This window comes from Pocillopora damicornis, chromosome 2 (assembly GCF_964200805.1).
Source record: "Pocillopora damicornis chromosome 2, jaPocDami1.2, whole genome shotgun sequence".
NCBI classification, from domain to species: domain Eukaryota; kingdom Metazoa; phylum Cnidaria; class Anthozoa; order Scleractinia; family Pocilloporidae; genus Pocillopora; species Pocillopora damicornis.
The window spans coordinates 24,732,231-24,745,630 of NC_142671.1; the positions used below are offsets into that span (position 1 = coordinate 24,732,231).

The 13,400-nt window shown below is 36.3% G+C and overlaps 2 protein-coding genes across 2 annotated transcripts in view; one reads left to right on the forward strand and one right to left on the reverse strand.

Moving 5' to 3' along the window:
- Positions 1 to 13,400, forward strand: part of LOC113669674 (nuclear pore complex protein Nup107) — a 40,832-nt gene that overhangs the window by 548 nt on the left and 26,884 nt on the right. Inside the window, exons 2-11 of the mRNA XM_027185746.2 lie at positions 390 to 474; positions 1,885 to 1,942; positions 2,791 to 2,836; positions 3,227 to 3,364; positions 5,778 to 5,827; positions 6,644 to 6,724; positions 6,804 to 6,881; positions 7,145 to 7,229; positions 8,968 to 9,059; positions 9,469 to 9,533. Of these exons, the coding sequence (XP_027041547.2) occupies positions 425 to 474; positions 1,885 to 1,942; positions 2,791 to 2,836; positions 3,227 to 3,364; positions 5,778 to 5,827; positions 6,644 to 6,724; positions 6,804 to 6,881; positions 7,145 to 7,229; positions 8,968 to 9,059; positions 9,469 to 9,533 (743 nt within the window). The 5' untranslated portion in view covers positions 390 to 424. The remainder of the gene's footprint in view (positions 1 to 389; positions 475 to 1,884; positions 1,943 to 2,790; positions 2,837 to 3,226; positions 3,365 to 5,777; positions 5,828 to 6,643; positions 6,725 to 6,803; positions 6,882 to 7,144; positions 7,230 to 8,967; positions 9,060 to 9,468; positions 9,534 to 13,400) is intronic.
- Positions 11,193 to 13,350, reverse strand: LOC149050469 (uncharacterized). The gene has a single exon (XM_089195237.1). The coding sequence runs from the start codon at positions 13,077 to 13,079 to the stop codon at positions 11,436 to 11,438; it is 1,644 nt and encodes a 547-aa protein (XP_089051363.1). The 5' UTR covers positions 13,080 to 13,350; the 3' UTR covers positions 11,193 to 11,435.

Sequence of the window (13,400 nt, forward strand, 5' to 3'; positions counted from 1 at the left end):
CCCTGCAGTAGAAACACGTTTTGATTATGTTGATCTTAAGATTTCCTCATCCTTAACAGAAAATCAAATTTGCTCCTGTAAACTTTCGTGCAAGGTATATAATGCATAAACTGTATTTTTCCCTTTGAGACAATAAATTTTAAGATCTCGGAAATCGTGTTATTTTCTGATATTTTCTGATTTTTTCTGAACAAGGAACAATTATATGGAGTTGTTTTCCTCGTGTTTTTAAATTTTCTGATCATCATATTTCCCATGTAGAAAGATCTTTAAACGAAATTTCTGTCTCTGGTTATGATGGTACCTATGTATCACTCACCTCATTTTCAGTGAAGTCTTCACTCGGGTGAATAAATTTAATTTTTTTGTGAATTCTCTATTTTTTTTAGTGCCTCTATAAGAACAGAACTGTGATCGCAAGGCAATGGATACAGGTATTGATCACAGAGAAGAAGCTCAAATCCAAACTCAAAGGTTTGTGTTCTTGTAGTATTATTAACATTTATTATGTGGCTTTGGTTTGTGGCTAATATAACATGTGCTCTGATTGGTTAAGAGCAAGATCAGGGCAGGGCATAATATAGAAGTCCTGCCTATGGGCTAATTACAGATTATGCAAATTAGGAAGGGCACAAATGTTACATAAGTACCACAACTGCTCTCTTTTTTAAGATTAAGAGTCTAAGAGAGTAGTTTTGATAACTGACTGCTTAATAACAGGGATTGAGGTTATTACAGGAAAATCTCAAACAGAGATCTTGCTATCATAGTGGAATGTACACAGAAAAGACAGATTAAGATTAAGAGTCTAAGAGAGTAGTTTTGATAACTGACTGCTTAATAACAGGGATTGAGGTTATTGCAGGAAAATCTCAAACAGAGGTCTTGCTATCATAGTGGAATGTACACAGAAAAGATAGAAAAGAGTTTCAAAATAGTCTTAACACTTATAGCCTCTTGATAAAAGAAAAAATTAATACAAATGCTTTAGAATGCACAGTTCCTGTCAGATTTTAAATTGAATTTATAATAAAATAATAGGAAAACTTTAGTAATAGTTTAGTTGCCCTTTAGTTTAGTTACAATTATTGTTTGTACAGTAACTTAGTAGTGAGGAATTTGATAAGAAAAAAGGGGTATCAGACCCAAGTAGCTTTTAAAACATTAATTTTCATTGCAGTACAAGACACAGCATAATTTTTTTTACTCCAAAACCCCATGTCAGTTAACGTTGAGCTGTCCAAGGAAGGTGACCCTAAACCAGTTAAAAGGTCTCTTAACCCTTTTCATCCTAACATCAGTATGTACATTCTCCATACTGTTCTCCATATGTTTCCTAATGTCTTAACAGGGAGAATTTATTCAACAGGCAGGGGCTTCTTTAATTGTTGATTGGTTCATACTCTATTGTGACATTTATGTTTGATTCAGGATGGATATTAAAAGGAGAAATTAGCTGCTGCTTATTCTTAGAGGTCAAAGGGTTAATGAAGAAGGTTTAACTGAAAGAAATATATTAAGCTTATGCTTTTGAACAAAAGAAACCTCCTTAAGAACACCAAACTTGTAAAAGCAATAATCAGTTTGTACCCTGGTATAAGTCTGTTATACATTTTCAGTGAATAACATTAATTTATCCAAATTTGTGGCATATTTTTCAGATTTTGTCGCAGATAAGCTGCACTAATGTTTTGATGTGATCACTTTGGGGGAATAGTGTGGCTTATCTGTCAGTGTTCATGGTACTTTTTTGTGGCAATGCTGAATGATGACGTTGGGTGTTTTGTAAAGAAAGATAATTACAAAGACTCTCCCGGTTCATTAACCTTGTATGGTATGATTATAATGAAAATCATGATATTCTTGTATTCATGTCCCAAACAGATCAGGCCTGAAACAGAAATTTGGTCCTATACCAGTAGAAGTGACAAAAGCCAGAGAGGTACCTGTGGCATGGAGAATCTTTTCCTTTTCACTTGTAATGCTGTTCTTATCTCAAAAATTTGCTTATTAAGTTTTGTGCAAAATTAATACAAGCAAAGTCATAAAATCAATTTTGGTGTTCTGCCTTAAGTGTTTTGTCACAATAAAATCATTTTTGATTATCAAAATTTGTCATAGTTTTGTCAATGCTATAGAAGAAAAGGAACAGAAGTATCAAAAAAATCTCCAGAAAATGAATAATAATGATCTATCTAGAACAATGTTTATTGTTCCTTAAATCTCCATCCTTGCCCCTGTCCTTCCCTGCCCCTCCTCTTCCTTGTCCCAGGCAGTTTTACACCATGAAAATTTTGTGCTGTGCCACTTTTAATCATTCATTTTCCTGCCTACTTGAAAAATTAGTGACAGCTCTGTTAAATAACTGATGTCTTTTCTAACCGAAATGGTCTCCAAAATGGTTCTCCCTCTCTCAAATTTTTTAGATATACTTCAGTAGTCACTTATTTGAGAATAGTTTAGATTTATCTTGTTTTGAGAGGAATAACGATACAGAATAGTCACTTTTCTGGTGAACTTGATCTTTTTTATGCTTTCTCACTGAAGCCTACCTTTTCTTCTCCTTGGAAAGTTCACCCTGCACCTTCAGGAGAAACAAATCTAACCCAAAATTTTAGTTCTTATCATTATTTACTGCTGAACAAAAAGTGCCTCAAGATTCTCAGAAATGTGTTGCAAATTTTGTTCAGTGCCAGTTGTCCTCAAAAAGCGCTAAAGAGCCAAGAAACTTAGTTCTGCACAATAATAAGAAGACATATTTATGTTCTTATCTTAAATATTTACTTACAGGATGATGTAAACAGTATTTTGAAACGAAGAAGCCATATTCAGAAATGTATCCTTTTGCATAAATTATAAGTTACATACTAATGCTAACATTCTTATATACATGTACCTAGTTGGATTGATGCTGTGGTAGAATTGAGAAACTCATGGAAAATTTAATGGCTGAAAAGACTTTTCATTTTTCTTCTCATGACTGTTGTTTAATTCATGTGGGAAGTTTCATTACTTAAAAAAAGTGTAATTATTTATTCAGTTGATAGAAAGTTGGTCAAATATTTGCAACTTTTGATAGGTTGGATAGCACTACTTCTAGTTTTGAATTTTTGTTGACCTTTTAAAAGCAAGCATTATTTTGGACAGTTACTTTCTGTTGTGTGTGTTAAGTTGATTGATTGAAACAATTGCAAGGGAATTAAAGTTTCCTTAACCCTCATGTTAGCACTTCATCTGTTGGATGAGGCTCTTTCTACCCCACAGCAACAATTACACACGGCTTCCTCACTGCTGAGATCAGTGAAAACCCCAACACCACTTCGCCAACTGCCCATGTCAGCATCAGGACTCAGACATAGTGCTTGTATGTATGTTAAATTAATGATAACCAGTTTAGTGGTGGTCTCAATCTCTAGTCAAATGGTGCACAGGCTAGGAAAGACATGAGCAATCTTGCATCACAAATTCATCAAATATTATAGATTTTTGAAACTGAAATAGGGTATTAGAAAATATAGAACTTAAAATTTATGCAAGCTCCCCTCATTTTCTGAATTTGACTCTATTGTTGTTATGAGTTGGGCACATAACTTGATCCTAATTTTGGGGTATGTTCAAAGCTGAGTTAAGATAACCCAGGGTTTCTGTGAAATCGGATTTCAGATCTGAAAGTCAGTATAAATTTATTTTCTCCACAATTTGATAAAAGGATACTCTAAATAGAAGAAAGAAAATTATCTTAAAAAGGCTTTTGAACAAAGGAATAAAGAAACCTAGATTAAAATTTAACCCTGAGTTAGCACTAAGGAACAACTGTGTACTGATGTTTATCACTTCCACATTATTTACAGCACTAAAACACTCTGCTTATGGGGAAGTTCCTAGAGTATCATTCAGTATTTTTCCAGTGTTTTCAATAAGATCTGAACTAGGTGGCAACCTCTCTAAAGCACCCACCTCAGAATAATATAAAAATCATTTCCCTCTTATTAGCCCACTAGTTCCATTCAGAACAAGCTCCCTTCAAAGGAAGGTGTTGGTGTTAAACTTTGGCACACAATCATAAAATGTTAGTCTCCTTTGTCACAAATTGTTTTAAAAATCTTCTGTTTTCTGACATGTAGACCTGCTGCCTGAGTTTCACACAAGAGTTCTCTGAAATGACATGGTTACTGGTTACCAAATTTGACTCAGTATGTTCCATGAAACTCTAATTAATCTTTTTTTTTTTTAAGCTGGAAATGTGGCATATGAGAAGACAATATCAATCATTGTTATCAAAACCTGTTTATAAAGGGTAAAAGTCAACCAAAGGAACTCGATAAAATCTCAAGGTGTTTTAGTTATCACTTCGTGAGTTTCCTTGGAAGCTTCCAGAAAGTCACAGAAAGATGCATAATGATAGTAACCATTCAAAAATCACGTAATACTAAGAGCTTTCAATAGGCAGTCTACAAAAACAATACAAGATAATGTCCTGTGTCTATCAAATTTTCATACACTCATGTTCTCAAATGTTCTCAAATTTGATGCCATGATCCAAACTTTCTTCCCCTGGCCGTGCCAGATTCTGGTGTTTTCCATTCATTCATCACTTTTTGACTTACAGTTGCTTAAAGCATTTGCACTGCAAATGTTTACAGATTTTTCTTCTGTTTGCAATTGGAAACAAATCCCTCAGTCTCTCACCTCCAAAATGCTGAAAGGCTTTTTTTGTGATCCAAGTTTTTTCCTTTTTTATCAAGTGAAATTAAAGATATGTGGCAGTGAATTCCACAAGTTTTACTTATTGGTAAAAACTCAATCGATTATTCTTGTCTGCAGAAGTGTGCATTATTATTGATGCAGTCCACTAATAATGTTTGCAAAAGATAATTGAATTGGGTTAGTCAGCCAATGAATTCTAACTTTTCCCACAGTGCATGTTTCAAATCAGATTGTAAACAATCATCAAGCCACCAATTGCTCCACCAAAAGTCACTTGTTCATGTTCTGGCTAACTAGTAACCATAAGAACACAGTCTTCTTCACTTTTCACAGGAACTTCAGTTTTTTTTCTTTCTTTTTTTGTTTTCTTATTAAACAGTTAAATGCGTAAGTGTTCAATGCCTGTTTTTGTTTCTGTCTTTGTAGTCCTTGCATGCATGCAAACTTAACATTTTCAAAAAAGTTCCAAATTTGATTTTCTTGACTGTGTTATCAATAAGCATCTATTTTAACAATTTTGATTTTCAAGTTTGTTTTCTAACTAGCAGTTGAGAACAACTGCTGTTGTTTTATTTGTCCAAATTTAAGATGTTTTACTTTGGCACAAGCTTGTTTGAAAATTATTTAAGTAACAGACAATGTGTACTTCTATTTTGCACATGATGAATGTAACTAGAACATGCAAAACATGCAGAAACAGAGAACTTCTAGTGAAAGAAGAAATCTGACAATCAATGACCACAGAAATTGAAATGTAGATGAGGTGTACATGTAGCATAATATTGTAAGCATTGTATTGTATGCGTTACTTTTGCACATTACCCTTAGAGACTAGTGACAGAGTGAAAAGATAATTTAGTTCATGAGGAACCTGAAAGTGGTAAGGAAGATCACAGAAAGTCATAAAGTAATAGCTTTGTGGTTAAGATACTTATAAAAGATTGTGTCATTTGTTGTATTGTGTGGACAGTGTCTATTAGTACCATTAATCAATATGAACTGCTTCTCAAATTACTCTATCACATTACTTTACAAGTATGGATGTTAATGAACACTATTTTGAAATTTAGACACACTCAGTGGTACTTCTTCAATTGCAGATACAGATTACACCACTCAGGTACACTGACTAGTTCTTATGCATGCAGATTGCTTTTTTGATCTAAGGAGGAGAATTTCATTCTAGACATGCAAAGCTGTAGAAAGCGAGCAAAAGAACATGTTATTGAGACTGATCCTGTACCTTCATTTCACAGATAAATTAAATTGAAGGAAGATTTATTTATTTAAAATGCATTTGCTTAAACTTAGTCACTTTCAAGTGAACTGTTTGAAAAAAAAAATATATAAGGGTGTGACTAACAGTTGATAATACCAGCATCAATTGTTGGTGTTGATATCCTTTTACAAAGATCAGCAAGCATTTAAGGAGAAAATTGATGACAGAAAATTTGATAGAATGCGAATGGAAAGCAAGGCTTTCTCATAAAACTGCTGGGTGCTCAATTAGTACATGCAAGTTTTGATCCCCATTTTAATTGTGAATTTCCATTGGCACATATATACTCTGCCTGGAAGAATAAGATACAAAATTGATTTAATGAGACTGTACAGCTTTAACTGCTTTTAACTCAATTCTTGCATATCAGTGTATAAAGGAACTGTATGTGTACACACACTGTCAATATTAACTTCTTACTAACTGAGTGTGAGGTCAGTATTGGGGCAAAAGATAACCTAGGGCCAGTATTCCCTGGTGCAATTCAAGCAAGCTAGTTTAGTAAGTAGCTTATTATAAGACACTTGGACCACACTTGTTCATTCTGAATATACCAGCTTTTACAACTAAAAATACATAGTGTATGACCATTTCTATGGAAGCAGCCTCACTTGGCAAAATGCAGATCACCATGTTACTTCCTTGGTTCTGGTGTAGGAAATGTCTTACATGAGTGAGGGCCTGCATCCTGGACTGCTGTCTTCTCTCCCTCAGCATATGTCTGGCGGCACCACTCTGGTAAGTGATTAGAATCTGAACTTGTTATGCCAACCTATAACTATTGAATCATGATGATCTTGTTTTCCTTTCACTGTAGGGTTCATTGTCCTTCATGGAAGATAGTGGGTTAAGCCGCCCTCTTACTCCCAGTAAACCCCTCGCCCAAGTTGTTGAGGTATGAAAGTATATTGTACATCATGCAGAGTTTTTTTTCCTATATTTTCATAGAAAAGTTATTTGTTTTATTGAATGACTCCAGATTCTGATCTTCTATTTATTGTTTATAAACATGTGTGTAATCTGAAACAAAAGAAAGGACAAGTGATTAATTATTAATTATAAAAAAAATACTTGTTCTTGTAAAGGTGGCATTGGAGTTCCTGAAGCTTGCTGGTAATGCCTCTGTTATTCATTCTGAGTCTTTTCTGATTTGTAAAGGATTTTTCACCTGGAAGTGCTGTGGAATTGTCGCAGTTAACTGAGAATGTCAGTATTTTGACTGAGAAGGATCCTGTGATTGCAGGTCAGTATGGTAGAGTAATGTTTACCTGTGCACTACATTTTATCTGGTTCAGTCACTTTCATTAGTTGGACCATTTTCTCTCATTTGACCATTGGACAATTGGAGAATTTTATGAGGTTAATCTGGACCATTTCTACCACTGGTTGCATCTTTCTAGTTTGACCATTTCAAATGTTTGGAGCCATTTATTCAGTCAGCCTTTTTCTACTGTTTTTTAACCAGTTGGACCATTTTATTTTGTGTGACTATTTTAATCAGTTCAACCTTTTTATCAAGTCAGACTATTCTAAGTAGTTGGACCATTTTATCTATCTAGACCATTCTAACCAATCGGACCATTTCAACCATGTGGATGTTTTTACCCAGTTAGACTGTTTTAAGGGGTTAGGCCATTTTTAGCTCATTCATGCTGAAAGCAATGAATGAGGTATGGTGGTGGAGAAGATGTTGATGGAAGTTGTCGCTCGTGGACGGAAGTTGCATTGTGAACCGTGAATGGAAGTAGTCTCTCATGCTACCCCTCCCCACTTAGTGAAAGTCAAAATTAATTTTGATGAAGCTCAGAAACTCACGTGGAAAGAAATAAAATGTTTATATGGTTTAATAATAACCTCAAATCACATTTCTGAACTTCTGAAAATGCAACTTGAATTGAGAAGCCAAAATGCTCACACCTTGGGGACCCTTAGCAGGTTCATGCAAAAGAGCATCAGAGGTAGCCATATTGGTAAGCTGCGCATTTGTGTTCATCTTCAGTTGGTATATAGCAATCATTGCTCAATCATTGTACTTATTGTACTCTCGTAAGCTCTTCAACATATGGTTCACATACAATCATAGCGGCCAAGACATTAACTCATTTCTTAAGGATCTAGTCATTTCAAAAGGATCTGGTCACCATATGCAAGTAACCTAAAATATAGGGCCCCTGTGGTCTGACCTGTGGTAAGGAACCACCTCCAGTGAGCAACCACCCACAATTGGCAAAAAATTATTACTACTTCCTCCCTTTGCTCTTGTTAAGTTAATGTATTTGCCCCCTTCTCCCAGAAAAATTATCGTGTTTCATGATTCCATGAACCTTAAGTTACCTGTAAGCAACATTGAGTGGGGAGGGCCTTGTCAATGATTTAGAGTGTGGTGGACACAGGAGTGTTATTCTACAGATAAATTGTGTGTGCCAATTTTCAACCTCATAAAAAGGATTTTGACTTCATGAAACTATCACTTTATTACACATTTTTGCATGGAGGGCAACATTCAGTACACCAATATTTTACTATTTAGGTTAAAAGTAGAATTTGAAAGTAGGAATGTCCAAAGTAATGACAATAATTGAACTGAATGACAGTATCAAGGGTCTTAAAGATGTGTGGTGGTGAATGTGTTGTCTATGTGAAACAAGAGATATTACAATTGTCGCCAGACCGCAGTCCAAGGTGAAATGGAGAGTTTTGTAGATTGTTTTTAACACACTCAAACCTGCTAGAAGGATTGATTTGCTGTATGTATGTAATCCACTAATTTGGTGGACATAAGGAGTTCCAGACTGACCTTAAGTAATTGTTGTTGCCCTCAGTAATCTGGTTTGTTAATTGGCATTGTTCAGAAATTTTGTCAAGGAAGAGCAAAAAGTTTCAAAAGAAAGAAGTAAGAAATTAAAAAAACACTGACACAAAATACATGCTGTAGCTCTGTGGTTGTATCTGATCTGTTGCATGATATATCTCATTTTCAGCCAGTTCAAGCTTGTTTGGAGAATTCATGAGTGCCTTTACATCATTTCCAGACACAAAGCATATTTTTGACATGATAGCTGGATATGAAAAGGTAATTCCTGTGCATTGGAACATATCCATAAATGATATATAATTTATTGTTAACAAGATAATTTGGTTTTATAAACTGAGTTAATAATGTAAATTGCCCATCATAAAGAGTTTCTAAACTGATGTTTCAAGTGTTAGCCCTGCATGACGGCAAATGGTCTGGGGTAATGGTTCAATCATTAGCTCAGAAACTCTTCTGAAAACTCTCCATTGGTGGCTAATTTAAATTATCAGCTCAGTTGATAAAACCAAATCATCTTGTTATATACCCCCCCCCCCCCCCAACTGATGCAGCACCAAAGTTGCTTTAGAAACTCATCCCCATTTAGTTCTCATAAATGTTGTTTTTTTAGCATTTATGTTAGACATTACTGTATCGTGGATAGTTTTTAAAAGTGTATTTACCCTAGGCTTGTAGGCAGCAGCTGCTGGTTCTGAATGGATTGATCAGACTGTCATCACCAGGAAAAACTAAGTAAGCATATTTTTAAAGTGACATGTCTGTAAAGTGAATGTAATGGTACAGATAAGTTTTACAAATATGAGAAAGCTTGAAGAGGGGCACTTTTTTGTAATGAATATCTTTACAATTTGCCACAGTGCACATGCAGTACAGAGCAAAAGTAATGCAAATGGAAGTTAAATGTAATAAAAATTGCAAGTTATATTATCAACATTATTTGAATGATATTCTGATTGGGAAGATGTACTTGTATAGTTTGATTTAAATTGCTAAGCTAAAGCTTTTATTTTTGACACCCATAAGTGAGCTCTTTGTGATTTATCATCATAATTATCGTTTCAATTCCATGATCATATATGGCAGGAGCTCAGTGACTTTGTGTTTCCATTCTGGGATATTATGGCTGCAGCTCAGCAGTGTGTTTTTCTCTCTCTTAGAGAAATTGTGACTGCCTTTTGATTTCATCTTTGCATTCAAGTAGATATTGTTATCACTTAGAAATACCTGGTTTTCTTTCAGTGAGATAGCTGTGGTACCTATTTAAAACAAAAGTCTCCATTTGGAGCCAAAATATGCACAGATATTTGTCTGCAGATGTATTTGTTAAGAGACACAAACTGTGAGCTTCAAGTAACAGAAAATGTCTAAGGACAAATTTACTTAACTAGCATATTTCCCCACCAAGTAGAGGCTATTCATTATTCTTCAAGTATTTTTGCAAGGCATAGGAAAGAACGTTTAAAAACAGCTCACTACTGTATGAGATGTTCACTTTTCAGTGCTCTCTGGTAAGACTCTGTAAACAAACAAACACGAACCTTCTTCTGTAACAACCATAAAATGCTTTCTTGTCTTGATTAATTTGACTTATAGTTGTGGATGTAACCTTTGAAAATTGGAGAATATCACTTGGGGTATATCTGGATATTTCCCAGTCTTACCCTGGGCATATATGGTCACATGATGCATTTTGACCAGTTGCACAGTAGCAAAGATATATGATGGATTATAAGTAGCAATATATCAGCAGGATAACTGTATAGTTGAGTGAACTTTCCTTTCCTTCAGTGTGTGCAGCTTATTTTACTGTCTGTTTCTGAGATATTAAATCAGTTATGTTCAATCAGACTTTCCTGCAAAATAGGCTCAGAATCTTAGCCCAAATTCCTTTTTGGCCTACAAGCATGTTGTTTGACCCTTTAATCCATAATAGTGACCAGTATCTAATTTCTCCCTAAGATATCACCGCAGTGACTGAATCACACATTAATGTCATGAGAATAAAGGAAATGATCACCAACTATAGAGACTCTTGATTGTTAGACAAATTCTCCTGGTCAGCACCCTTGGAAAAATTAATATGAATACTGATGTTAGCGTGTAAAGGGTTAAAGATGTATATCAAAGGCGAAAGAAAAAATTTCTTGTAAGATACAGTACATTAAGAATTACAGCAAGAGACAAAAAAAGTGAACAACACAGCATTCAGAAAAAGTGAGAACAACCTCAATCAATAAATAACATTGCCTCCTGACTTCCCACTCTGTGAGGTGAAGTTATTTATCATCATTGCCGCCAATCAGAATCAGTATGAATTAACATCACTTTTTGACAAAAAATTTTTATTGGAACCGTTCTGAAGGTTGCACTTTACACAAGAAATGGAGTAAAGTAAATGGTTTGAACCCAGGAGTATCAGTAGTTTGTGTAATGTGATCGTCCGGGTGAGTGTAGTTCTGAAAAGAACTGTTGTTGGTGACTGACGTTTCGACTATCTGTGCGATAGTCATCTTCAGAGTCAAGTAAGGAATAGTTGTCAGTCGATGATGTTATAAAGTCTGGTCTGTTGAACGTGATTGGTCTGTTTAGCCGTGATGTGATTGGCTGGAAGACTCATGTAGAGTTTGTTAACAGTCATTGGTCGGTTTCGATCCGTCTGTTGTTTGTCGGTCTGTTTGTCGGTTTGTTCACGTCGTTAATGAGTCGTTTGTAAGGTGCTGGTAATTGTTGACATCTGTTGAGAGGCGTCTGTTCTAAGTTAGTGAACCAGCTTTCCAGAGTCAGTCGTTGAAAGTAGTTTGTACTGTAGGTTAAGCATTTAGCAGAGTCCCAGTCGATTCTGTGATTAGTTTGTCGGTGATGTTCAGAAATGTGATTGTTTACATCGCCATTTCTAGTAGCTCGTTTGTGTTCAGTTAGTCGCGTGTTAAGGTTTCTACCAGTCTCACCAATGTAGGAGGCCTGGCAGTCGGAGCATTCGATCTTATAAATCGCTCCCTGTCTGTTGTTGGGTTCGTCTTTGTCTTTAACGTTGGTCAGCAAATGTCGTAAAGTAGTTATAGGCCTGTGAGCTACGCGAATGTTGTAAGGTTGTAGGATCCGCGCGATAGCCTCAGAAGTGCCTTTGATGTAGGGTATAGTAGCTGTAGTCGTGATAGATGTGGAGTCCCTGTTAGTTTCTGTAGTGTCGGTCACCCTGTGAGTGTTTCGTCTAATGAAGTCAGTGTTGTAGTTGTTTTTGTCAAAAACACGGTCAAGGTACTTGTTTTCGTCAGATAAACTGTCCGGTGTGTTGCAAACAAGTTGCGCTCGTCTTGTCAATGTCTTGATAGTCGTAGCTTTGTGGGAAGTCGGGTTGTAGGATGATTCGTCAAGAAGTCTGTCGGTATGCGTCGGTTTTCTGTATATTGTTGTTCGTAGTTCGTTGTTGTTTCGGCCTACCAAACAGTCGAGAAAAGGAAGCTTGCCGTCTTCTTCGATCTCCCTGGTAAACTGAATGTCGGTGTTTTGTTCGTTAAGGTGATTGTGAAAAGCGTCAATTTCGTCTTTGTGTACGGCGGTAAATGTGTCGTCTACGTAGCGTAACCAAAGCGGTATGGTTTGTCGGCAAGTTGCAAGGGCGCGTTCCTCGATGTTTTGCATCACAATTTCTGCGACAACAACGGAGACCAGCGACCCCATAGCTGTTCCGTGCAACTGCTTGTAGTGTTTCCCGTTGTACTGAAAGTAAGTCGATGTAAGGCAGAGGTTAAGTAGGTCCATAATGTCTTCTGTCGGTAATGGTAGTGCATCAGTAGACTGATGGATGGCGGTTTCAGTACACTGTAGAGCCAATTGAAGTGGAATACTGGTGAACAGTGATTTCACATCAAAAGACACGAGTTTGTAGTCGTCAGGTATCTGTACGTCTTTGATAGCGTCAATAAAGTTCTCAGTTGATTGTAGTTTACGTCTCGATTTGTCAGTCAGTGGTTGCAGTATCGTCGTAAGGTATTTCGACAGTTGGTACGTCGGGGACCCACAGAATGAGACTATAGGTCGCATAGGTATCCCAGGTTTGTGTAGTTTCGGTAGTCCGTAAAGTTTAGGTGGTTGTGGTACAGAGCACCTCAGCCGGTAGTAGCGTTGAGTGTCAAAGGCTTTAGTCTTTTTGAGCGTAAGTAATTTGTTGTTGAGTTTGCGTTGTAGTGCTGGCGTCGGGTCACGTTTAAGTAATTCGTAAGTTTGTTTGTCGTTAACAAGTGCGTCCATTTTGTCATAGTAGTCAGTCTTGTCCATAACAACAGTAACACGTCCTTTGTCGGCTGGTAGTATAACAATTTCCTTGTCGTTTTTCAGTCGTTTCAGTGCTTGTTGTTCGTCTTTGGTTAAGTTGCTGTCAGTTATAGAGGCTGATTGTATCGTGGAAGCAATTCTACTTCTGATGTTGTCCTTGGCAGGTTCTGATAAGTCTCGTTGACGAGAAAGAGCCGCCTCAACACTAGATACAATAGACTCGGTCGGTATACGTTTAGGCGTAACTGAGTGTTTCAGTCCGTAAGATAGTACTTGAGTCTCAGTCTTGTCTAGGGGACGGGAAGAGATGTTCCTGACCCAGTT